We start from the raw sequence: 26,419 nt of genomic DNA, 5'->3' as shown, positions 1-26,419 counted from the left end.
ATTTTGTTTTTAAACTTTTATGCATGATTATTGGTTATTGCAGTACTGTGTTATTGTGCTCTTTTTAAAATGTAATTTTTGTATAGGAGTAAGACTTACCTGTTTGAGGAATTCTTGTTGAACTGGCATGACAAGCTGAGGAAGATGGAAGAACACACTGTAATGACTGTGAAGTTGCAAAAAGAAGTGGACAAATACAAAGTAAGATCCTCATTCTACAAAGGGAAATCAAAGCAAAATGCTTTCTGGTATTACTGGGTAATATGCTTCACTCTAATACACAAACAGACCTCCATGTAAATATAAAAGTGAGCCTTAAGGATATTTTGTATATCTCCTGCAACTATTTTTAAACATATCATTCATTTCAAAGTACATTTTAGCTTCTTTGTGTTTAGTGAACAGGACAATCATTACAGTTTTTTCTCAGTTTGTTTGAGACACATTTAGTAATAAAACAACCTTAATGGCATAATACCAAATGCTAAAATTAGTGTATTGAAAATACAAATTAGATCTCAATTTAAACAGATTTATTTTCAATAAATAGTGGGAAAATATATTTTTGTTATGTTTTCAAAGTACATGACAGTAGGACTGAACAGATATAGTTATTGTAAAAACTTGGTATATTCCAATTTGCATTATTCCCTTAGATGTCACTTCCTGTCCTGAAGTATGTTAGAGGAGAACACCTGTCTCCAGATCATTGGCTGGACCTCTTTCGTCTTCTTGGTCTCCCTAGAGGCACTAGTCTAGAGAATTTGTTGTTTGGAGATCTACTCAAAGTGTCAGATGTAATTGTAGAAAAAGCAGCAGCACTTAAGGTATGAATTATTTCACAAGTAATGTTATTAATTTTTTATACAATATGTTCTATATGCTTTTATTCCTTTTTGGAAACTGAAGTTGTTTATTTTTCTAATAAAACTGTTTTCCTCTGCTCATTTATATGTTTTCTATTATATAAATAGTAATTTTTTTTGTGTTTTATATTTTAAAATAGGATTTGAATAGTCGGGCACAAGGTGAAGTCACAATCAGAGAGGCCTTACGTGAACTTGAGCTCTGGGGTGTTGGAGCAGTCTTCACATTAACAGATTATGAAGACAGCCAGAGCAGGACTATCAAACTAATTAAAGACTGGAAAGACATAGTTAACCAGGTTGGAGATAATCGCTGTCTTCTTCAGTCCCTAAAGGACTCTCCATATTACAAAGGCTTTGAGGATAAAGTGTCTATCTGGGAAAGAAAACTTGCTGAGCTGGATGAGTACCTGCAGAATTTAAACCAGATTCAAAGGAAGTGGGTGTATTTGGAACCCATTTTTGGTCGTGGAGCTCTACCCAAAGAGCAGGCACGTTTTAATAGAGTTGATGAAGACTTCAGGTCAGTGTTATTAAACACAACTTTATTTTGTATAACGTCCTTCGAACAGCTGCAAGCCAAGATTCAAAGTGAATTAATACAGAACAAACAGGATGTACAGGGAGATGAAGGCATGCATAAGGATTTCAGCAAAGGTTGCATTGAGGCAATCATATAGAAAGAATTAGTGTTGCAAAAGAGATGATTGATGAGAAGATTTATTGATATGGGATATGTGGGAAGAGAAGGAAGGTTCTGAGTCAAGTATGATGGCCAGGGTTATGAACAATGCAGGCAAATAGAAGGTCTTATTTGAGAAAGGAAGTAGAGGAGATGTTGGATTATGAAAAAATATTTCTTGCCAAAGAGAAGCACTTCTCTTTCCAAAAAAATTACGTTGAAGGAATTTGAGATGAAACAACTTTACTTGATCAAGACATGCAGAGAGGATTATTAGAGAGTAGATTTTAGAGGTGTCCAAAGATAGACACAATTGAGTTTCTTTAGTTTAGATATGGTAGTTGAGCTTAAAAATAGAGCTGAAACGACAGAGATGGAGGCACTTAGAAGAAAAAATGGTCAAAATTTAAACTTAATTGGACTTCTTGGATAGAGGGGTCTTGCTGTAAAGGAAGAGTCATGATCAGAAACAGTATGATAGGTATAATAGGAGGAGAATCATGACAGATCTAGCTAATGTTTAACTGGAAGAAATTTGACATAAATGGCGCAATTTTTACATTCTAGATATTGACTGCTGAATATTACTTATCTGTGTCTTGAGTTTTAATCAGATGTTTAAAGGAGATATATTCGGACAAAATGCAGTGGTAGATTTACAAACAATTAAGGTTATATTTTTTTAAAGATCCATAATGATAGATATCAAGAGAGACAATAGAATAACATCACTGAATGCTCGGACAGGAATGAGGCATGCATTGATTACCCTACTTGATCAGCTTCAGAGATGTCAAAAATCCTTGAATGAATTTCTGGAGGTACAACTGCTTATTTTAATATATAATTTTATAAAAAGGCAATACTTCAGTGCTTAAAACAACAATTCTTTTTTTTTTTTAACAGGAAAAGCGTTCAGCATTCCCTAGATTCTATTTCATTGGAGATGATGATTTATTAGAAATCTTGGGACAGTCCACTAATCCTTCAGTGATTCAGTCTCACCTTAAGAAACTTTTTGCTGGTAAACTAAATTAGTATTTTCATAATACATTAGTCATCATTTGTAAAATGTACTTATTCAGAAGTACAGTCATTTGACGCTAAAGAACTTATTCTAAAAAATGTTTCTTTACTTTCTGTTTCCATAACATAGCTTAGAAAATGAAAATGTTTTTGATATTTCACCATTTATTAGGCGAAAAAAATATTTCAAAATATCTCTGACTTTTGAAGGACTTTTATGTTCATCTACTTAATTATCATAAATATTGTATTGCATATACAAAGAGAATTGATTTAACTTTTTTGACTATTTCCCAAGTAACTGCTCTATCAAGAAACAAATGTTTAAGAATTCTACAGTAAATCATCTAGATTGTATTTAATCACTTGCTGAGTTTATTTAAAGAAATATTGTTATTTTCTGATTAACAGGAATTAATAGTGTCAGCTTTGATTGGGACTTTAAAAACATAATTGCAATGAAATCTTTAGAGGGAGAAGTTGTGCCTTTTAAAAATAAAATTCTTCTCTCAAATGATGTTGAGGTAAGAGAACCAGGTTCAAATGCATTACCAGCAATTGTGGTAAATATGTTTGCTATGTGGTTTGTGATTTTTTTCTTCCCTCTATATTTTATTTGCCAGGTTTGGTTAAATCGTTTGGCTTTGGAGATGAAGGACACATTGAAACAATTATTGCTTGACTGTGTTACTGCTGGAAGACGTTCACAAGGTTCAATTGATCCATCACTCTTTCCTTCCCAGGTAGTGAGTGATACAGTCTCATCTTGATTTAGTCTCAGCCTTGAAATAAATAACTCAATTTCTGAATGATCCTAAGGACAGGTCTGCTTGGGAAATATATATGGACTTGAAAAACCAGTTGATTTGCTGTATGCCTTGATTTTAGGTAGATAGAAATTACTCAGAATGTGCAATGTTATAAGCATCTGTAGAATAGAACTCTTTGCTCACTTGGGAGATTGATTCACTGCCCATTTAAATAAATGGGAGTCTTTCCACTGATTTCAGTTGATGTTGAATCACGTCCCTGGCTAATCAGTGATGCAGAAACTGTTTCCTGCTATTGATTCAAATCAGCATTATTAGAATAGTTTCTGAAGTTCATGCATAACTTGGGTAGAAAATGCTAGTGAAAGAGTATGTACTAATGACAAGTTGAAGAAAGCCTGTGTGGGCTTTTTAGTTGAAATAAATCTTCCCTTCATCTGTGTATACCATTGCAATCTACTGCCTTTCTTCATCATGCTGAGAATATGGGAGTGCTGTGCACCACAGCCTGACCCTCTCCTTATGTCATCGGTGTTTAACTGTTCCTGCTTTACCTGAATCACATGGCCAAAGCAAAGAGTGGAATTTTGATGAGAAGAGAACTCCTATTCCATTTAACTTATGGAAGTGGAACCTGTAGTTCAGCATGTGTTATGTGTGAATCCATTACAGCTCATGTTTCTCAAATGCGGCCACTGTAACCTCATGCAGCCATCAAGGGCTTTTCTTGCGGCCACAGCCTCCTAGACTGTGATGGGGTTGGGGAGGGAAAGTAGCGCCCCCTACCTTTCCTGTTGCTCCTGGATGCACTGCCTTGGTGTTGGTTGCTGGGGCCACCAGGTTGCTGGGGCAGGGCCAGGAGTTTGTCCCTGCCCCCCTCTGGAGTCACCTGGGGCACAGCGCTGTAGGACCAGGCAGCCAGTGAGTTCCCCACCTTCCCATGGACAGTCGGGCTCAGGCTCTGGGCTTCAGTCCTGGCATAGCAGGGCAGCAGGCTCTTGCCACTGGGCTTCAGGGTCTAGCCCCCCATTGCCTCTCCCCGCCCCTCACCCCCCTCTCCCCTGGCCCCCATTGCCTCCCCTGACTCTCCATCCAGGGCTTAATTTGTTCCCAGGCTTGGCAGGGCTGAGTAAGTCTGCTGTGAAAAGTGATACCTGTATGTTTGTTAATACCACTTTTGACAACAGACTTACTAGCTAGCAGTAAAGAAATTACAATGATTTGGACGTGTATATGTACATATTTATTTGGCTTTCCTAAAGCTAATTAAGTATTTAGGAAAAAGTGTGAGAGTGGCCACCAAAAAATTTGTCCTGAGAACCCCCATGCTTTTAGTCGAGGAAGTGCCTGATTTAATACCCAGTTTTGGCCAAGATATTGATTCTCTGTTCTTCTGATTATTACTAAGCTCCTCACTCTGAGCATATGTTTCAGAGGGCATTGAAGTTTGGTGTGAATAAGGGGAGAATATTGTACTGACAGTGAGTAGCTCTCTTTCACCTCTGGCATATTTTTCGGGAGTGGAATCGAAGGGAAGGAAGGAAAGAGATAGACACACAGATTTACAAAGTATTAGTGAAATTGGTGAAACAAATCCACATTTCTTCCTACTCATGAACAGTTGTTCTTCAGTACTGTGGAGATCTCCCTCAAGCAATGAGTTTGGCTGAAATGTCACAGCTCAGATAATAGGCTGCTATAGTGAATGTACAGTAATTGTAATATTGCACCTAAGGGAATAGCTATACTAAATTATTTTGCAGCTGTTTATTACATTTTAGTAAGTTTTTAAATATAATTATATTTGCTCTGGGAGCACCTTTTAGAGTAATTATGTTTTTTAAAGGGATAGTGGAGTATTGGCATGATTTATAAATGAGTTGAAAATCTTTTGTCCCTCATGGTTACCTATTTCTAAAACTTTACTTTATTCTTTCTGTCAATAGATTCTTTCCTTGGCAGAGCAAATTCAGTTCACTGAAGATGTTGAAATTGCTATCAAAGAGCATAACCTGCAGCAGATAGAGTTAGAACTTATGGCTAAACTGGAACATTATACCAGCATAGATACTAGTATGGAAGATCCAGGGAGAGTAGGTATGAAAAATGATCATAAGTGTATAATTCCTTAAAATAAATGTAAGGTGCTAAGCAATCCAATCCTCTGAGCTAGAAATGATATTGAGTGACCTACCAGTAATGGCCAGGTTAGGGATATTTAATATTTCACAGTGAATGTCCTTTCTTTTCCAGATGTTTATTCTATATTTAACGTTATTAGGTAGTCTGAATCTGTTTCCTTTTCAATTTTTATCCATTTCCTTTAACTTGATGCTTTTGTTATTTAATATATTTACTAATAATTTGTCATTACAAAATCTGCTTCTATATCGTTGTCTTCATCTACTGATTTCTAACATTATGCTTCACTGAAACTGGCCAGATACTATTGGATAGACATGATACCATGTCAACACATTCTCTATAAGTCCAGGTGTTTTTCCCCCCTGGTAATACGATATTTGATTGGATTCTGGAGTTATTTCTTGACTTAAATGTAACATCACAAACCTATAAAACACCAATATGATGTGCAGATTGTAATGTGTAATGTGCATCAATACTTATCCTTGTGCATCTGGTCACTCTGTTGAATTCTAGATTAAAGTGTATTGGCTGTTAAGCTTTTATCTAGTAACTATATCAACCTCTCATTTGTATGTTGGTTGCTTTAGTTTTTTAGCTATTTCAAAAGGAGGGTGGATAGCCATCTGTCTTGGATGGTTTAGGTCTAGCAAATCCTGCATCTTGGTAGGGGGTTAGACTAGATGACCCCCTTATGATTCTATGATTGTAAACAGCAACATAAACTACTTGAAAGTGGCTAAAGGCAATCTTCTTTATGGTGTTTTTGTGAATAATTTTATTTATTTACAGAATCTGGAATCCTTGAGCTCAAGCTTAAAGCACTGATTCTTGATATTATTCATAACATTGATGTGGTGAAGCAGCTAAATCAAGCCCAGATTAATAGTGTTGATGACTGGGTGTGGAAGAAACAACTCAGATTCTATCTGAAAGACCAAAAATGTTACATTCAAATGGTAGATGCTGAGCTCCAGTATACCTATGAATATCAGGTATGGGGTGTTTTAATTCTATTTTTATTGGCTTTTAAATGTGTGTGGTGCTCACATTTCAGTTCTGGGATGCAGCTTTATCTCCACAGTTGCTTCCACATGGCTTCCATTTTGTCAGTTGCCATTTTACAATGCTGTTTTGCAGAAAATATTGAAAAGTGGTGTAGTGGTGTTTCTTCAATCTTAAGATGCTTCTTATCTCCAAATACACATGATACTGAATTCTTGAGTTTACTGCTGAATTGGTGGATTTATATGGCTTTTATATTAAAGTGCAGTGCATAGTATGATTCTTACTTTCTCATTTATGCCAGTGCTAGGTAAAATGCCAAATGTGGACAAAATGATAACTTGAAAGAAATTTTGAGATGTATTTAAATTGAATAAAATGTTTTATTAACAATATGAAACAAATTATGCTCTTGGGTATATGAAGGCAATGTTCGTTGAAGTTTATGAGGGAGAAAATATAGCAGGTGTTTCCCTTTTTTGAGCCTCTATCTGTGGTGCATAAAGGATTGCATAACACTTCGGGAGTGGTTCTAACAGATTTTATGAATGTAAAGCAAAAAATTGTATGGCCCCAAATATAGTCCTCAGACTTGGGCAGCTAGTAATCTGGACTTCTGTGCTTCTGTGTTATCTTCATTATGTCCAAACTGAGTGAAATGCTAACTTATTGACCTTGTTTCTGTGTATTAATTCATACAATATATCTTTTGTTTCTACAGGGTAATTCCCCGAAACTTGTTTATACACCATTGACAGATAAGTGCTACTTAACTCTTACTCAGGCTATGAAGATAGGCCTCGGAGGAAATCCTTATGGCCCAGCTGGAACTGGAAAAACAGAATCAGTAAAGGCTTTGGGTGGACTTCTTGGAAGACAAGTTTTAGTTTTTAATTGCGATGAGGTGAAGTAATGTACATATTTATATATTTTAGGTGACGAGTATCTATTCAATATGGATTTAAAGAACAATGTAAAACAAAACTTTTAGTGTAATTTAACAGAGTTTTTCATTTCTAATCAAATAGAAATGTTAGGATCTTTGCAATGGCAATAAGAGACCTCATAGCGGAACTAGGAAGAAAATCTTCATTGATTGATTTCATGTTATTTAACATATAAACAATGTTCTTTTATTTTAAGGGCATTGACGTGAAGTCGATGGGGCGTATTTTTGTTGGTTTGGTGAAGTGTGGTGCCTGGGGATGTTTTGATGAGTTCAATAGGCTGGAGGAGGCAGTATTGTCTGCAGTGTCCATGCAAATTCAGACAATTCAGCATGCTTTGAAGAAGCATAGACCTGTATGTGAACTACTTGGCAAGGAGGTATAGAACAGCATTTTTTGTTGTTGTTGAAAACTGTTCAAATATTGTCACTAATATCAAGTGTCTTCTGAAAACCCTGTAAACCCTTGTATTATTAATAAGTATACCATTTTTAGGTCCAATATATAAATCCCACATACATAAGGAAGACCTTTGCCCAACATTTCTGATATTATTTTATAGAGAGACAAGGAGGGTAATATCTTTATTGTACCAACTTCTGTTGGTGAGTGAGGCAAGCTTTTGAGCTACACAAAGCTCTTCCTCAGGTCTGGGAAAGGTACTTGGAGTGTTACAGCTAAATACAAGGTTGAACAGATAGATTAGCATAAGTAGTTAACACACATTCTAAGGCAGGGTTTCTCAACCTGTGTGTCTGGACCCAAAATTGGGTCGCCAGAATGTTTCAAAGGGTTGCGTGGCAGTTCCTGTGGCTCCTGTCTGACAGAACTGGGTGGGCTCCCCTCCCTGCTCCAAGCACTGCAACCTCTGGGGTCCCAGCACCACTCAGGTTTGGCCCAGCCATCATGAGGATGGAAGTCCGGGTAGGCCAGATTTGCATGAATGGCATTACAGTTGCATGAGCTGGGTCACAACTCCACTCACACAAATTTGGTCCAGTCAAGGGACGGGACCAAATCTGAGCAGTGCTGCAACCCCACAGAGCCAAGGTCAGTCAGCTCCACAGCACAGGAGCTGCAGGAGCTGCCACTGTGAGGTGAGTGTGGGCAGGATCCAACCGAAATTACCCATGGCAGGGCTGTAACCAGAGTGGGGCAGTAACCCAGGGTGCAAAGCCGTGGAGGTGGCTCAGGTCAGCGGCAGGGCTTGGTGAGGCCAGCCCGGCATGGCAACGCTCAGAGAGGGAGCGCTACTTCCACTCTCTGACTCATTTTAGCGGGCCACCCTTCCTGTTTGGGGTGGGAAGTGCACCCAAGAAACGTTGGGGGGAGGGACGTGACCCCATGTGATTCTCCCCCTTCCCCTCACATTCTGCCTCTGGTAGGGGGCACAAATATGCTTGCTTGCTCCAGGCACTAAAATGCCTAGTTACGTCTCTGCCCCAGGGCCTCCACCACCAGACTATTTATTGGGTCATGACAGGCCATAAGCATTTACAAATGGGTCCTGAGTCCACTGTTCTAAAGGATCATTCAAGGTGAAGTGCCTGTTAACACCCCTGTAATCATAGGATAAATTACTGTAATAAGCCATGAATCCAGTGTCTTTATTAAGACCATGATTTTTAGTGTCTAGCAAAGTTATGAATTTAAGCTCCCAGGCTTGTCTTTTGAAAGTGTTGTGCAGGTTGCTTTTGAGAATGAGGATGGACAGGTCAGATATAGAGTGAATGCATTATGAAGTCTGGGTTGTAGTTGTTTATACACCATACACAAACAAACAACTACAACCCAGACTCGATGGGAACCCCATCCTGAAAGAAATCTTTCCTGAATCCCCTCTTCTGGCCTTCAAACAACCTCCCAGCCTCTCCAACCTCATCATCAGAAGCAAGCTCCTCATAGACCAGGACACACCAACTCAAAGTGGCACCAGACCCTGCCAGAACAACAGATGCAAAACCTGCAGACATATCTTCACTTCTACAATGATCAACAACCCCCACAACACACCTTCAAGATCCCTGGGTCCTACACATGCCTGATCCAGTGCACTAAATACCCCCATAACAACTCTGGGTGGAAACAGACAATCACTATGCTCTCAAATGAACTCACATAGGAAAATGATAAAAAGACAAAATACCATATGACTTGTGGGGAAGCACACTTTCACAAAGCGATCACTCTATAGCTGACCTATCAGTCCTCATCCTCAAAAGAAACCTGCACACCACCATTAAAAGACGAGTCTGGGAACTTCGATTCATAACTTTGCTAGACACTAAAAATCATGGTCTTAATAAAGACACTGGATTCATGGCTTATTACAACAATTTGTAACCACTAACTCTCCTTTTTGTCCTATGACTACAGGGATGTTAATGGGCTATTTCACCTTGAATGACCCCTTAGCACAGAACCTAACTACTTATGTCAAGCTATCTGTTTGATCATGTATTTAGCTGTGACACTCTGAGGGCTTGTCTACACTACCTGTCAGATTGGCAGGCAGCGATTGATTCAGCGGGGGTCGATTTAGACGCGATAAATCAACCGCTGAGCGCTCTCCCATTGACTCCGGTTTTCCACCAGAACGAGACGCGTCAATGGAGTCGACAGGAGAACGTCAGCTGTCGACTTACCACAGTGAAGACATGGCAGTAAGTAGATCCAAGTATGTCGACTTCAGCTATTCATGTAGCTGAATTTGCGTATCTTAGAGCGACCCCGCGTGGTAGTGTAGCCAAGCCATGAGTAACTTTCCTAGACCTGAGGAAGAGCTCTTGAAAGCTTGTCTCTCTCAACCAACAGAAGTTGGTCCAATAAAAGATATAACCTCACCCACCTTATCTCTCTACTATCCTGGGACTGACAAAGCTACACCACCACAGCATATAGTGGTATTTTATAGTGTTCTAATTACATGAGTTATTTCATACCTAAGCATATAGAGATGAAAATATTATCTTTATGACATTATATTGATTTTAATGCCAGGTTGAAATGGATCATAATTCCGGAATTTTCATCACTATGAATCCTGCTGGAAAAGGTTATGGAGGAAGACAAAAACTGCCTGATAACCTCAAACAGCTTTTTAGGCCAGTTGCTATGACTCGTCCAGATAATGAACTCATTGCGGAAGTTATTCTGTATTCAGAAGGTTTTAAAGAGGCTAAAACCCTTGGCAGAAAGTTGGTGGCTATTTTTAATCTAGCCAGGTAAGCACATTTTGTTCCATTAATCATGTTTCTGTCAATATTGGGGGGAGGGATAGCTCAGTGGTTTGAGCATTGGCCTGCTAAACCCAAGGTTGTGAGTTCAATCCTTGAGGAGGCCACTTAGAGATCTGGGGCAAAAACTGGTCCTGCTAGTGAAGGCAGGGGGCTGGACTCAATGACCTTTCAAGGTCCCTTCCAGTTCTAGGAGATTGGTATATCTCCAATTATTACCTATAATATATAGCTTTTGTCTTTTGCGATCTATAGTACTTCCCCCTCATGTTATGTCACTTTACTTTCCTTCCATTTCAGTCCATTCAATACCAAACCTTGACAAGATTGATATAGAAATCTTTTAAACATTGTTCCTGTATGTTTTCTCTGATCTTTATGAAATGAACACTCCAGAAATCACCCTCATAAAGCTATATACCATAAGCAATATAGAGCTGCTGTCTCATGCCTATAGTCTCCTTAAGCTGTTTTACATTGAACAAGAATATCTTATATTTGAATGCTACCAAACACAGTTCTCCAAAATTAGTAATATGTAAATCTGTCAGAATAAAACACAGCTTGAATTTTATTGAGATTCACTGCTTTGTATTTAAGTAAAAATGTAAGAATACAGGAACTGCAGTTATAATCCCATGCTGGGAAAATATTGCTTTCTTAAGACCCTGACTGTTTCCTTCCTTTATGTTGGCATCTTGAATATAAATGTAATTTTCTCTTTAATAGGTAAGAAAAGTATTAAAATAAATATTTTTCAAGTTCATATATGATACTTCTATTAATTTCTCTCTGCTATATACACTTTTCTTTTCTTTTTTCTTCTTCTGCTTCTCATTTGTTTGTCTGAATGGGAGCACATGGTTATTTTCCTGAGTGTGCAGTGCTGCCATAAAAATCATGTACCTGTGATTTTTTCAGGGAGTAGCTGACATCCAAGTAACCACAATGTACTTTTTCATTTGTGTGCCTATTGGAAAAACCAAGGGAGGGAACTATTAGAGGTCCTATTTTAAAACAATTATTATTATTATTATCTAACTTCTGAAGAAACTGCCTCTCTGAAAGTTTGGAAACATGCAACTTCATGTGTATCTATCTCTGAAGTTCAAGAAAAATGGTAGTGTGTGTGGCCAGTATGTTATTTTCTAATGGCTCTGATTTTCAGAAAAATGTATAATGTCAATTCCTCAATGATCAGCTACAAGTACTGGAGTTTCAACTGTTACAGCCTATTACAATATTAATATTTTAAAAACATAGGGAGCTTTTGACACCCCAGCAACACTATGACTGGGGCTTAAGAGCACTGAAGACTGCTCTGAGAGGATGTGGCAATCTCCTTCGTCACTTGAAGAAAAATGGAGTGAAGGAAAAAAGTAAGATTGACTATGCCAAGGGTTGGTTCGCCTTTGATCAATCAAGGTGTTATATTGAAATAAATATCTCCAGCCTTCTTGTTCATTCAAGTACCAAGTTTTATGCCCTGGAACTGTAGGAAGCCAGACTTCAAAAAAAGGATAAGCCTCTGTGAAAGCCATTTTGAATCAAAGCCTTCCCAAATAAAAATAAATAATTAAATAACCCACAGAAACTCAGGGCACATAATTTGCGGAGTTGGCAAGTTGAAGAGAGAGCTCTTGCATATGAAGTCTCAGTTACTCTTGGGTTACCATATGTAATTCTGACTGAGTACTGCTAACTAGAGCACCGATACCAGATGGTATTTTATGGGATGGGAATGTTGTGTATTATAAAAAAGTGTGTTTGAGTCGGTGGTGATTTTCTCTCTATGTTTGTGGGAGAGTTGGGGGCAGAGGTTTAGGGCGGATGAGGAGTTTAAATGTTTGGGACATGAATATTGCTTCTTTGATGCTTTAAGAAATGACAGATCTGCTCTGACTGTTCCTGGGGTTATTAGAGACAACCCTTGTTTTCCCATTAGATATAAAAAGCAAATAGCTAACAAACAACTAATAATCGACTTCAGGAATTCATCTGTCAGTTGAAAACACACCGACAACATATTTTAGGGTATTTCCCCTTCAAAGTTCTTTCTTAGCTGACTACTGTCCAGTCAAGATAGAGACACCCTTAGGACATCTAGAAATTCCCATAGCATATAATCAGTCTGGCATGAATGATCATTTTCAAGAACCTAGTTATATACAAAAGTTGTGATGGGTGCACTTAGAGTCTGTCCCTTTGTAACCTAAGACTCAGAAGTTCTATATGCTACTAATGCTAATTTCCCACCTAAAATCATAATCCCTTGTGATGCCAAAAAACAACCTGTGATGCCAAAAAACAATTCCCACTATGACTTCAGCTGGTGATATCTCAGCTGTGGAAATAAATGTAAACTGAACTTTCTTTTGCAGTTAATGAAAGCCATATTGTGGTCCAAGCTTTGCGCCTCAATACCATGTCAAAGCTTACATTTGCAGACTGTGCACGGTTTGATGCATTGGTTAAAGATGTGTTCCCTGGCATTGGTTTTAAGGATGTAGAATATGCTGAATTAACCACTTCTTTAGAACAAGTCTTTGAGGAAGCCAATTTGGAAATTATAAACACCCAGGTAAATATGAAATATAAGCATAGACCAAGTTTAGATGTTATGAATTAAGAGTCACAGTGAGGCTTGAGTTGCTAGTGTATTCATTTTTATTTAGTTACCTTCAGACTTTTAATGTTTATAATGTGAACCCTTGATTTGCTTGAATACATTTTTTTACTCTTTGCTTCTGCATGTACAAGTTCCTAAAATAATTTTAAATTAAGGGAAGAGAATGACAGTATACAAAACCAATGTGTGAAATTAGGGTTAGAGAACAAGTTTGATTTAATGCTTAACCTCCTATAACCACTATTTCTTTTTTATGCAGATCAAGAAAGCTTTGGAATTGTATGAACAGCTACGTCAGAGAATGGGTGTGGTTATTGTAGGTCCAAGTGGTGCAGGTAAATCAACACTTTGGCAGATGTTAAGGACAGCGCTTGGTAAAACTGGCAAAGTGGTGAAACAGTATACTATGAATCCCAAAGCTATGCCTCGACATCAGTTACTAGGTCACATTGACATGGATACCAGGGAGTGGTCTGATGGTGTGCTTACAAGCAGTGCTCGACAAGTGGTACGAGAACCTCAAGGTATGTCAATCCAGAAGTCTGTGTTGTGCTCAACATGCTGAAATAAACTTTATTTTTTTTGTTCATATTTTGACAATATGCTAATTTAAAATTGTTGAAAGTGGCCAGTGTAAGGTCAAAAAGGCTTATGGCAATACCATTGTCAAGAACCTCAGTTTGTAATTTCCAAGTTAGTGTAATATGAAAATAAATGGCATGCAATATGCATCAGAAAGTGAAGAATGTAAGGCAGAGGTCCCCAACGTGGTGCCCGCGGGGGCATCTAAATGCGCCTGCGTCCTGGCCGGCTGTCAAGCATCTACCGAAATGCCGTCGAAATTCGGCAGCATTTCGGCGGATGCTCGATCGCTGCCACGGTCCTTCGTCTGGCACCCGTCAGATGAAAAGGTTGGGGACCACTGATGTAAGGAATATTTAAAGAGGTTATATGTAAAGCATATAAAATTAATAAATTATAATTGTCATAGAGAATGAAAAATGGTTAGAAATTTAGCAAGCTGTCATATTCTTTAAGTTTTTCCGGTAGATTTGTTGTTTTGTATTTTTGTTTGTAAGTAGATGTTAACTCATGGATAATCTGTGATGGTGACATTGACCCTGAGTGGATTGAGTCTTTGAATTCTGTCCTGGATGACAATCGATTACTCACTATGCCCAGTGGAGAAAGAATTCAGTTTGGCCCAAATGTAAACTTTGTATTTGAAACGCACGATCTGAGTTGTGCCTCTCCTGCCACAATATCACGAATGGGAATGATCTTCCTGAGGTAAGACACAAGGGTGAAATTTACATAACTTATTTGTCATCGTGAATAGTTATTAACTTTTTAAAACCCTGTGGTGTCAACTGTGTTTGGCTGTGATAGGTTAGTGTATGACTTTCTCTCTCTCTCTCTATATATATAGTCCCTTTACAGAGTTTCAGGAACATGCTTAAACTTCTTCCAAATTGTTTTTTTTTCCCTTCTAGCTTTACACCTTTTTGTGCTTATTCATTTGTTTATTGATATTATCATAGAAATGTGGGGTTGAAAGGGACCTCAAGAGATGATTGAGCCCAACCCCCTGTGCTGAAACAGGACCAAATAGACCTAGACTATCCCTGACAGGTGTTTGTTTAACCTGTTCTTAAAAACCTACATTGATGGGGATTCCGCAACCTCCCTTGAAGCCTATTCCAGAGCATAATTCCCCTACAGATAAAAGTGTTTCCTAATATCTAACCTAAATCTCCTTTGCTGCAGAATAAGCCCATTACTTCATTTCCTAACTCTAGTGGACATGGAAAATGGTTGATCCCCATTCTCATTATAACATTCCTTAACATATTTGAAGATTATTAGGTCCCCCCTCAGTCTTCTTTTTTCAAGACTAAATGTGCCAAGTTTTTTTAACCTTTCCTCATTTGCCATGTTTTAAAACCTTTTTTATCATTTTTGCTGCTCTCTTCTGGACTCTTTCCAGTTTGTCCACAACTTTCCTAAAGCGTGGCACCCAGAATGAACACAGTACTCGAGCTGAGGTCTCTCAAGTGCTAAGTAGAGTTTGACAGTTACTTCTCCCGTCTTACATATAACAGTTCTGTTAATACACCTCTGAATAACATTAGCCTTTTTTGCAGCTGCATCACATTGTTGATTCACATTCAATTTGTGATCCATTCCATTATATCCCCAAGATTCTTTTCAGCTGTAGTACCGTCTAGCCATTTATTCCCCATTTTGTAGTTGTGTGTTTGAGTCTTCTTTCTTGAATGTAGTTCTTTACACTTATCTTTATTGAGTTTCATCTTGTTGATTTCAGACCAATTCTCCAATTTGTCAAAGGACTAATCCTGTCCTCCAAAGTGCTTGCAAGCCCTCCCAGCCTGATGTCATTTGCAAATTTTATAAGCATACTCTTCACTCCATCATCCAAGAAGCAGCAAAGAATCCTGTGGCACCTTTTAGACTAACAGACGTTTTGCAGCATGAGCTTTCGTGGGTGAATACCCACTTCTTCGGATGCAAGACTTGCATCCGAAGAAGTGGGTATTCACCCACGAAAGCTCATGCTGCAAAACGTCTGTTAGTCTATAAGGTGCCACAGGATTCTTTGCTGCTTCTACAGAACCAAACTAACACGGCTACCTCTCTGATACTTGACTCCATTATCCAAGTCATTAATGAAAATATTGAATAGTACCAAACCCAGGACTGATCCCTGCAGGACCCCACTAGATACACTCTCCCAGTTTGACAGTGAGACATGAATAATTACTTTTTGAGTTTGGTCTTGCAACCAGTTGTGCATCCACATTATAGTAATTTCACCTAGATCACATTTCCCTACTTTGTTTATGAAAATGTCATGTGGGACTGTATCTGAAGCCTTAATAAAATCAAGCTACATCATGTCTACTGCTTCTCCCCCTATTCTCTAGGCCAGTAACCCAGTCAAAGAAGGAAATGAGGTTGATTTGGCATGATTTGTTCTTTATAGATCCATAGTGGGTATTTCTTGTAACCATATAATCCTCATGATGCTTACAGATTGATTGTTTAATAATTTATTCCAGTATATCTTTCCAGGTATAAAAGTTAGGCTGACAAGTCTGTAATTTCCTTTTTTAAGTTAATTTTTATGAATGGTATTTTATTTTATTATTATAAAACTGATGATTTCATTGTAATGCTAACCTCTGAAAATGTTCATTTACTCTGAGTAGGTGGAGTTGTCTGTATAGATGTTACCTGTATTTGCCTATTTATCTCTGAAGTCAAGTTTGTCATCTGTTAGCTTGTAACTTACCACTGTAATTATGACTCCTAAATGTCTCCAGTCAGTCTCTTTGCACTTTACTGACTATGGTCAGTAAAGCCTCATAGGGAAAGGCTGTTTTTTGCCCTACACCTTTCACCAAGTACTCCATGTCATATCTTTTGCTCCTTTCTTTCTCTCACCAAAGGTCAGAAGTTTGTTTCCCTGACTCAGAGACTGGGTTGCTTTAAATTGCCCCTAAACACTATTAGACCCCCAAATATTTTAAAGAAAGCAAAGTTTATTAGAAAAAAATGTAAGAAAATTGCACTGAATCAAAATTAAACCATTGTCCATTTCTTGTAATTACAGACATCAGAAAGTAAATGCTCACATCTACTCAGTCAGTTTCTCATAGTATTAGAGCCTTATTTTGACATTTTACAGTAATAATAAAGATACTCCATTTCTAGTTTACATCTTTTTTCTGCATCTTAATGCTTTTTATTCAAGAGCATACATTTTCTGACTCCTTTTTTACCAAAAGGCAAATTTAAATATAGAGAGGTTAAATGACTGGCCTGAAGTCATACAGTGGCTCATTGGGAGAGCTGAGAACACAACCCTGGCCTCTTGACTCAGTCATCCTGCTTGAGCCTTTAGATCATACTGCATCCATCTGCATGGATGTTTTTATTTTTGTTTTAATCTGAAGTATGTCTTGTTCTAGTGATGAAGATACGGATCTTAATTCTTTGATAAAATCTTGGCTAAGAAACCAGCCTGAAGAATGCAGACATAATCTTGAAAATTGGATTGGGGACTATTTTGAAAAGGCATTAAACTGGGTTCTAAAACAGGTGAGTAACTCACAAAATCTTAATAACTTTCTGGCTTTTATTCAAACTTATGAACTTGGTGTAGACATCAACCAGAATTTTTAAATGTGGTCTCTAAAGTTAGGCATCTAAATAAGGGGTCTGATTTTTCAGAGATGCTAAGATCCCAGAGCTTCCATTGATTAATCATGGATTTAGGTATCTAAATTTAGGCTCAGAAAATTTGAAATTTCTACCCAAAATCCTTATCAGGAAGGCATGTGCTTTGCTAGGCTTGAGGAAAAATTAACAACAATGTTATAAGTCATTAAATAATTCTACGTAGGCAGGAACCTCTGCAAGCTGTTCTTTACAGAGATTTCCCTTCACTTGTGCTGTCTGGGGGAAAGGGAAGTGGGCAGGATGTCCTGAAAACCCAGGGATCCCAGATGGGAGTCTATTACCATGCATATAGACCGCTTGTGTCTCTGTGCTTCCTTTGTGCTTCCTGTGGCTCCACTACCCTTCCCTGGCTTCATACCCCTCACAATGGAGCCATGCAGGCCTTGTGCAGCTGGCCTCTGTTCCGTGGAACTTCCTTTAAGAGGGATCCCCAGTGCTGAGGGGCAATCTTGCTATATTTCCTTGGAGAATCTACATAACTTGATGGGGATTAAGATGTGTTTCTCCCATAGCAGTTTCTTTCCTCCATGCAGATTTCTACACTTGTGTGGGATCTAAGAAAAGGGGACACTGTTGCAGAAGCAGTTGTTTCCCCACTCCATTCTATGAGGGAGAGTGAGATCCACACACGGAGGGTCCCTTCTGGGCATATATCTCCATTGCACAATTGTGCACATTTCTTTGCAGTCAGTAGGCTAATAACATCTAAAATAGAAGGATGACCAAGCATGAGAACTGATAAATAGTAAGTAGGTTTGGTATAAGAGTCAGAAGTAAATATTTAAAAAGCATGTGATTGGAAATGGATCACCTCTTCTAGACCTGAATGGATCAAATTTTCTACCAATTTTAAAAGTCTAAAGGTGGCTCCTAATAGCAATGAAATTGACATATTTACTTGCACCATAACTCGTTTATTTTATTGCTAGAAATTTGTTTAAAGTTATATTATTATTATAAGTTATTATACACTATTATAAATTCCAATTTACAGAATGACTATGTGGTAGAAACAAGTCTAGTTGGCACTGTGATGAATGGGTTGTCTCATCTCCGTGGATGCACTGATCGTGGACAATTTATTATTAGCTTAATGCGGGGTCTTGGTGGAAATCTCAACATGAAATCACGACTAGAATTTACAAAAGAGGTAATAATCTTTTTCTATTTTATCTCAAACTACGAGATGAATAAAACAGAAATTTTGATTTTGCTATGGTTTCAGAGTATAAAAGTAGAATAAGAGTCCCTGCCTCAGTAAATTTATAATCTAATTTGAGATTAGATGGAGGGAAATAGATCAACCATAGGGAGGCAGATTTGTGTGTTGTTGGTAGATAGATGGTAGTCAAATCCATGAGAGTGGTCAAGATCACTTATAGATAAGGTACAAAGAGAGAAGGGGACAAAGGATGAAGCCCTGTGGGAAGCCCATGGAAAGGGGGAGAAGGGAAGAAGAGGAGACTCCATCCAATGAGACTTTGAAGGTACCATCACTGAGGTAGAATGAGAATTGTGAGAGGATAAGATCACAAAAGCCAAAGGGTTATAGGATTTCAAGAACTAGGGAGTGATCGAGTGTGTTGAAATCCACTGAGAGGTCAAGCAGGATGAGTAAGGAACACAGGTTCTGGAATTTAGCCATGGATGCACATAAGTAATTTAACTCACGTGAGTTGTCCCATTGGTGTTAATTAGACTATTCATATTAGTAAAGTTTCTTATGTGTATAAGGACTTGCAAAATTGGGCCCTAAATTAATTCTGATGATATCATATTGTTTTGTTACAAATGATGCATGTGTTATTTTTGGAAGATAAAGGAAGGTTTTTAGTCAGGAGCATTTTTAGTTAGGAGCATAGGATATCAAACTGCGGATTAAATACTTCATTCCTCCCAGCCCTTCAACATATGGAGACGATCATAATTTCTTTAAAAAAAATAAGTGGGTATACTGTTGCCTCCCAAAAGTGTTTATTCACATGTACATACTTCAGAACATTCTTAATCCCATCCCTCTTTACATTTACATTTCTTTGATCACAAACATATTCCATTTTATTATAGGTGGAGCTGGTTCTATCACCTATCCTTAAAGTTGCCTAACATTTTCTATTACAGAACTCAGGTTTCAGTTGCTTTTATCTTTGATAAACATCACCTGTTCATGCTGAAATTTTCAGTATTGGGTGTTTGCCTAAGGCTGATTTCTTTTGGGAAAGTTTCAGCTAAAACAATTTAGTCATTTCTGAGGATGATATTATGTGTCTTTTTTTACGTTAAAAACATTCTTACAATTGTTTCATTCAGGTCCAATACCGCTAAACTTACTACTTCCATGATTTGAAATTTGGCAGGGGGCATCACCCTGATGAGAGGGATGTGCCTTTTGTCATCCCCATGAAAATTTGCCCAAATTTGGCCAAACTGTAAGCCTCCAAATATCTCAGTTCTCACATGTTCCATAGAGTCTTGTTGGAATTTGGCAGATATGTTCTCTGAAGATTCTCTGTGTACTGGGCATGCTGCAGCACAAGGCTGTCGCACTAAGCAGGACTTCTCTTAATAACCCATAATTTCCCTTGTTAGGACAGCATAGTTTATGCAGCCACACTTTTTTAGCCTAGGATAACATGAAGTGATTTACGATTGTATAAATTCTAAGTAAATCCTCACACACATTCATATCTTAAAAGTGTTAGGGAAAAAAAAAAGATGACTGTGAGTGGTAGGTGTTCCTACCAGACCACAAAATAGGAAAAAGAAAAAGGTTACTTAAAAAGAAAAAAAACAGTTATCTCTTCAGGCAGCCTTAATTCTGGAATTTCCCAACTTTTAACTTTTGTTTACAGTTGACTACTAATTGTGTGTCCCTCATTTTCTCTCTACTCAGTGTGAGAAGTGCTCATTTGTGTGCTACATGAGTGCTACATGAGTGCTCATGACTGCGAATGAAGTCGTTAGGAGCTGTACTTTGAACCTACTAAGTACTTTGTAAAGTCAGGCCCTCAGTGACTCAAGGAAATAAATGAGGACATTTATTCCATGAGGTCTGGCACCACACATTGAATGAAAAATAAATATTGGATAACTACCCACTCATTCTCTCATTACCCAATATATTCACACAACGGGATTGAATTCAAGTTGCATAGGCAACCTTAATTCTTGCATTTCCTAATTTTAGAGTGCTTGACTTTGCAAATTTAATATTCTTTTAACATAGTTTTTTAGATGTACTTATAATTATAGTTATTGTATTGTTGTTAGGAATGCAGATTTTTAACAGCGTAATTGTTATTATTTTAAAATTTTTGTAAAGATTTTTAATTGGGCACGAGAATCTCCGCCAGATCCCAGGAAGCCACTGGACACATATTATGACCCTGACATTGGACATTTAATGTCATATCAGCTGAGAAAACCTATACATTTGACTGCTGATGACTTTAGTAATCTCCGAACACTTCCTGTCATTCAAACCGCTGACATGCAGAGAGGTTTAGATTACTTCAGACCATGGCTAGACTTTGACAATAAGCAGCCATTTCTTCTTGTTGGGCCTGAAGGATGTGGAAAGGGGTAAGTTTGTTTTTGTTTTTGTTTTTTATTTTAACTGTTTTAATCTAAGTTTTCTAAGTTTGGTGATAAAGTTTTGGAACATTTTTGTATAGTGAAGGTTTCTGCTCCATTGATAAAGTTGTTTCTTTAGATGAAATACTAATAGAACCATTTGAAAGGTTCTTTGACACATCTGTCACTAAAAAATTAGTAACATCAGTCTCAGTCTGTGTGTGTGTTTGTCCAGCATCTATTACAATAGGATGCTGTTTCTGATTGGAACTTCGGTGCTAATGGAATGCAAATAGCAAATTATACATACTTGTGGTTGGTGGAGGTCCCTTTAGTCACTACCAGAACATTGTTTGAGTTACTTCCTTCTCTGACCCTAACAGAGTCCTCCCTCTGCTTGGGTTGTACTCGGGGTGTGCAAGAGTCTCTCTCTCTCTCTCTCTCTAAATAAGAGTTCCTTTCCCCTGCTCCTTGTGACTAACAAAACATTATTACCCCTGTTTGTGTATCTCTTTCAGCTCCATACAGGTGCTCTTTCTTGAGCACCAAGTGTGGATACTGCTTGACCAGATGAGGCTCCATTACTTCTCCTTTACAGAGACCAGTTGGTCATATGCATGGCTCAGTGTAGGGTCACTTTTCTGTGCCTGCACAAAATTCCCATTCTGTAGGAGTGCTTCCACATCAGATAACCTCTTCCTCACTTGCAGGGGCTGACAGTTCTTTTCCTCATGACATTCCTTCCTTGGGGTCTTCCAATTCCGCAAGGTTTACCAGGCTTTCAGGTCACTCTGCAATGATCAACCAGGATGCCTGTTTGCTGGGCCGGCCTGTTCATTAATCACTTGCCAAAAAAATGGCCCGTGCCGGTCTCCCATTATGGGATACTCCAGTTTCTCCACCAGTGATTCAGCTGTCACCTTGCTACATGTCCCCACAGTCAGCTGTAAACATTGGCTGGGATAGGTTTTCACTTTGCCATGTATTCACTGTAGATGAAATCAGCCTTTTGGGGGTGTTGTCATCTCTTGTGAAGGAGAGTTGGACCATCGTCTAACTACAGACAGAGTCCAAGTCCTTGAACTCTTTTTTCCCTTGGACCATTACCAGCGCCATCAACTTTGGAAGTGCTGTTTTCCATGCATGGGTTTCTGCACTCCAGCCCTGGGCATAATCACATTCCTTAAGAGGGCATTCTTTCTTTTATATGTTCTGTGTGGCCACAGGAGCAGCAAGTCACTGGGCTGGTACTGATGATATCTTTCCTAGTTGGGGGTGAACTCAGCTGTGGAGTAGTGGCTGGCCCCTGTTCTGCAGATCCGACTTCAGTTGCTTGAGATGCTTGGTAGTCCCACTGACAGTATCATTTACGTGAGTTTCCTCAGAAATGTCCAAATTGTTCAAGATGGCTGACTTTATTTGTTTATAATTCTTAGACTTCTCCAGGTCTAGGTTATGGTAGGCCATCTGTGCCAGACCCATCAAATACGGAGCCAAAATCAAAGCCTACTCCACCAGGAGATTAGTGCTCTGCTCTGAAAGGTAATTAAAAGGCCTTAGGGTATTGTCTGGCCTTGTCTTGGTTAACTTCATGGGTATTGGTGGGGGACCCACTTTGACAGAAGGGTGTCCTTGTGGTGAGTGTAAGGTGAGCACTATCTGTTGTATCATCTCCTTGTGAAACTCCTGCTGGTGGGTCATCAATTCCCTCAGCAGCTGTTGCTGTTGTTGCATTGTTTGAACGTGCTAGTGGGTGGTTCACTGCTGCAGCAATTGTTGCTGGAACTGCTGTTGCTGAGTGCTTGTTGCTGTTGCATATCCAGCTAGCCATTCACACCACCGCTCAGATACCATAAGAACATACGAATGGTCATACTGGGTAAGACCAGTGGTCCCCCTTGCCTGATACCCTGTATCTGCCAGTGGCCAGTGCCAGATACTTCAGAGGGAATGAACAGAACAGGGCAATTTTGAGTGATCTATCTCCTGTCATCTAGTTTCATCTTTTGGCAGCTGAAGGTTTAGGGACACATGCACATATGGTTGCATCCTTGGCTATCTTGGCTCATAGCCATTGATGGATCTGTCCTCCATGAATTTATCTAATTCTTTTTTTAATCCAGTTATACTTTTGAACTTCACAGCATCCCGTGGCAATGACTGTGCATTGTGTGAAGAAGTATTACCTTTTGTCTGTTTTAAACCTGCTGCCTATTAATTTCACCAAATGATGTCCAGTTCCTGTGTTAAGTGAAGGGGTAAATAACACATTGCTATTCACTTTCTCTGCACAATTCACAATTTAATAGACCTTTTTCATATCCCCCCATAGTCATCTCTTTTCTAAGAGGAACAGTCCAGTCTTTTTAATTTCTCCTCATATGGAAGCTGTTCCATATCTCTAATCATTTTCATTGTCATTCTTTGCACCATTTCCAATTCTAATATATCTTTTTTGAGATGAAGCGACCAGAACTCCGTGCAGCATTCAAGGTATGGGCATACCATGGATTTATATAGTGGCATTATGATATTTTCTGTCTTATTATTGATCCTTTTCCTAATAGTTCCTAACATTCTGTTAGCTTTTTTGACTGTTACTGGAGATTGAGTAGAAGTTTTCAGAGAACTCTCCACAATGAATTGAGTTGTAACAGCTAATTTAGACCCCAACATTTTGTATGTATAGTTGGGTTTAAGTTATCCAATGTGCATTACTTTGCACTTTGTTGTGATTCCCTCGGGGAGTTTTTACACTTGGCTTATCAAGAGCACCTTGTCCAGTTCTGGGAGAACACTTAATCCAGTTCTCTGGGATCCAGAACTCTCAGTTTGACTCTGGATTTCTTCACTCGGGTTCCTTTATTTGGCATACAGCAAAGCTACACTGAGTTGATCGGACTCTAGCATAGGGGATAGGTACAGGGCATACCACACATTCAAAGGTACACAGACAATCTCTTCTTTTATATGAATTTACACATAACATTGCATTTGTTGTACATTCAATCATACATTTTTGGATTGGATTGGTTACTGTGCAGGAACCAGTCCCTGTACAGCATGCTCTGTCCATGTGCTGTTCATGTGGAACCTGATCTTTACCTTCAAGGTTTATCTTGTCCATAGTCCTTAGCATCACGCCAGCATACTGTTTGTCAAGCCCCTATTTACAACTTAACCTTCCATTCACCTTTCCAATTATGCCTACTAAGAAATTAAACAAGTTTCTTATGTCAAGCCTGGCCTACACACTTATCGATATTGAATTTCATCTGCAACAAAATCCCATTGTAACTCTTCAAAGTGATCTTTGGAATTAACTATTTTAGTAATTCTGTATCATCTGCATATGTTGCCACATTCCTGTTCACCCTTTTTTCCCAGATCATTTATTAATATATTGAAGAGCACAAGTTCCACTACAGGGAACTCTCCCACTATTGACCTCTCTCCATTGTGAAAACAACCAGTTTATTCCTACCCTTTGTTTCCATTCCCATCTTTTAACCAGCTATGGATCAATGAAAGGACCTTCCTTCTTATCACATGACTCCTTACTTTGCTTAAGAGTCTTTGGTGGGGGACCTCGTCAGAGGCCTTCTGAAAGTCCTAGTGCACTGCATCGACTGGATCACCCTTATCCATGTGCTTGTTGATTCCCTCAAAGAGCAAGCCATGCAGCTGTGTCTAGTTAGTGCTGGCTGAGCCCTGAAGAGCTCATTAAATTCTCCCTCAATAGGGTGAGGGCGTACCCCTCACATAATAATAATGGTAATAAGTGTGAACCCAGTTTTTTTTCTGTGTGTCTGTTGATTTGCAAATAGATTATATTCTTTCTTTTACTGGTTTCTTCTCAACAATCTAATGCTATTTCCACTGTTTAAAATTCAGTCATAAATATGATTCCTAAAAGAAAAAGATATGTAGCATTCCTTTTTATTTTCTTTATCCTCATATGCATAGGCTCTGATCCTGCAATGTAAACTGCATGAGAAGCCTAATGAATTTTTGCAGAGCCCTATTGACTTCCATTGTCCATGTGTTGTAAATAGCTGGTTTGGGGCCATATTTCATTGTTCACCAACTAGCTGTTTCTTACACAAATCTGTATAAGTACTTTTCTGGAACTTCATAAATGTGAAATGATACAATTTGATTTTATAATCAAGAATATTTAGTTCAACAAAACTGATCCAGTACATTATATGCAGTACATTAAACAGTGTGCTAGCAGTTTTAAAGGTGTTCAAATTGCTTTTTAAAAATTTCTGTGTATATAAAATATATATTTATATATTTTATTTTGTTAGAATGTTGCTTCGTTATGCCTTTTCCCAACTCCGATCCACTCAGATTGCTACAGTTCACTGCAGTGCACAAACTACATCTCGACATCTTCTCCAAAAGTTAAATCAGACTTGCATGGTAATCAGTACAAATACTGGGAGAGTATACAGACCGAAAGACTGTGAAAGGCTGGTTTTATACTTAAAGGAGATCAACCTGCCCAAACCTGATAAATGGGGAACCAGCACTCTAGTGGCTTTCCTGCAACAGGTGAACGTATATGGCTTTGATAATAATTATTTTTAGAATTATAGACTATAAATGATTTATTATGATTCAGTAAATACATATGGAAGTCCTATTTCCAATCATTTGATATACAGGCAGAGTATTTTGAATTGAACACCTTACATTATGCTGGTGATCTTAATAGTTAACATCCTACATGTTTATTATCATTATGTTTATGTGTAGTGTGGTAGCATGTAGAGATGCCAACCGATATCAAGGTTCCATTTGTGCTAAGCACTGTACACATATGTACAGGGCTGGCTACAGGCACCAGCGAACCAAGCAGGTGCTTGGGGCGGCCAGTGGAAAGGGGTCTTTGGCGGCAATTCGGCAACGGGTCCCTCAGTCCCTCTCCTCCTCTTTGAGCTGCCACCGAAGAGGAAGAGAGGGAGTGAAGGAGCCGCTGCAGAATTGCCACAGAAGAATGAAGCGGCACGATTGAGCTGCTGCCAAAGTGCCGCCAGTCGGCTTTTTTCTTTTTTTCTCGGTTTGCCACTTGGGGCAGCGAAAAAGCTGGAGCCGGCCCTACATATGTAATCAAAAGACAGTCCCTGTCCCCAAAAGCTTATAGTGATAATAACTTTTTCCTCATTTTTACGTTCTGTCCATCATGCATTCTTTCTCCTTCTCCAAATTCCTTCTTAAAATCCTCTTCCCCACCTTCACCCGACACATCTGTTGTAGTGTTTGTTGATT

The 26,419-nt window shown here is 38.6% G+C and overlaps 1 protein-coding gene across 1 annotated transcript in view; it reads left to right on the top strand.

Annotated features, from left to right (window-relative positions):
• The window catches only part of DYNC2H1 (dynein cytoplasmic 2 heavy chain 1), a 368,188-nt gene that overhangs the window by 41,911 nt on the left and 299,858 nt on the right, over positions 1 to 26,419 (top strand). Inside the window, exons 24-43 of the mRNA XM_045019043.1 lie at positions 87 to 201; positions 657 to 827; positions 1,007 to 1,389; positions 2,237 to 2,369; positions 2,455 to 2,572; positions 2,986 to 3,098; positions 3,198 to 3,317; positions 5,291 to 5,441; positions 6,282 to 6,484; positions 7,216 to 7,398; positions 7,638 to 7,820; positions 10,442 to 10,665; positions 11,941 to 12,056; positions 13,059 to 13,258; positions 13,566 to 13,830; positions 14,389 to 14,596; positions 17,299 to 17,428; positions 18,564 to 18,719; positions 20,892 to 21,151; positions 25,456 to 25,702. Of these exons, the coding sequence (XP_044874978.1) occupies positions 87 to 201; positions 657 to 827; positions 1,007 to 1,389; positions 2,237 to 2,369; positions 2,455 to 2,572; positions 2,986 to 3,098; positions 3,198 to 3,317; positions 5,291 to 5,441; positions 6,282 to 6,484; positions 7,216 to 7,398; positions 7,638 to 7,820; positions 10,442 to 10,665; positions 11,941 to 12,056; positions 13,059 to 13,258; positions 13,566 to 13,830; positions 14,389 to 14,596; positions 17,299 to 17,428; positions 18,564 to 18,719; positions 20,892 to 21,151; positions 25,456 to 25,702 (3,679 nt within the window). The remainder of the gene's footprint in view (positions 1 to 86; positions 202 to 656; positions 828 to 1,006; positions 1,390 to 2,236; positions 2,370 to 2,454; positions 2,573 to 2,985; positions 3,099 to 3,197; positions 3,318 to 5,290; positions 5,442 to 6,281; positions 6,485 to 7,215; positions 7,399 to 7,637; positions 7,821 to 10,441; positions 10,666 to 11,940; positions 12,057 to 13,058; positions 13,259 to 13,565; positions 13,831 to 14,388; positions 14,597 to 17,298; positions 17,429 to 18,563; positions 18,720 to 20,891; positions 21,152 to 25,455; positions 25,703 to 26,419) is intronic.

The sequence above is a fragment of the Mauremys mutica genome, chromosome 1 (assembly GCF_020497125.1).
Source record: "Mauremys mutica isolate MM-2020 ecotype Southern chromosome 1, ASM2049712v1, whole genome shotgun sequence".
NCBI lineage: Eukaryota > Metazoa > Chordata > Testudines > Geoemydidae > Mauremys > Mauremys mutica.
This window is presented reverse-complemented; position numbering and strand designations above follow the sequence as displayed.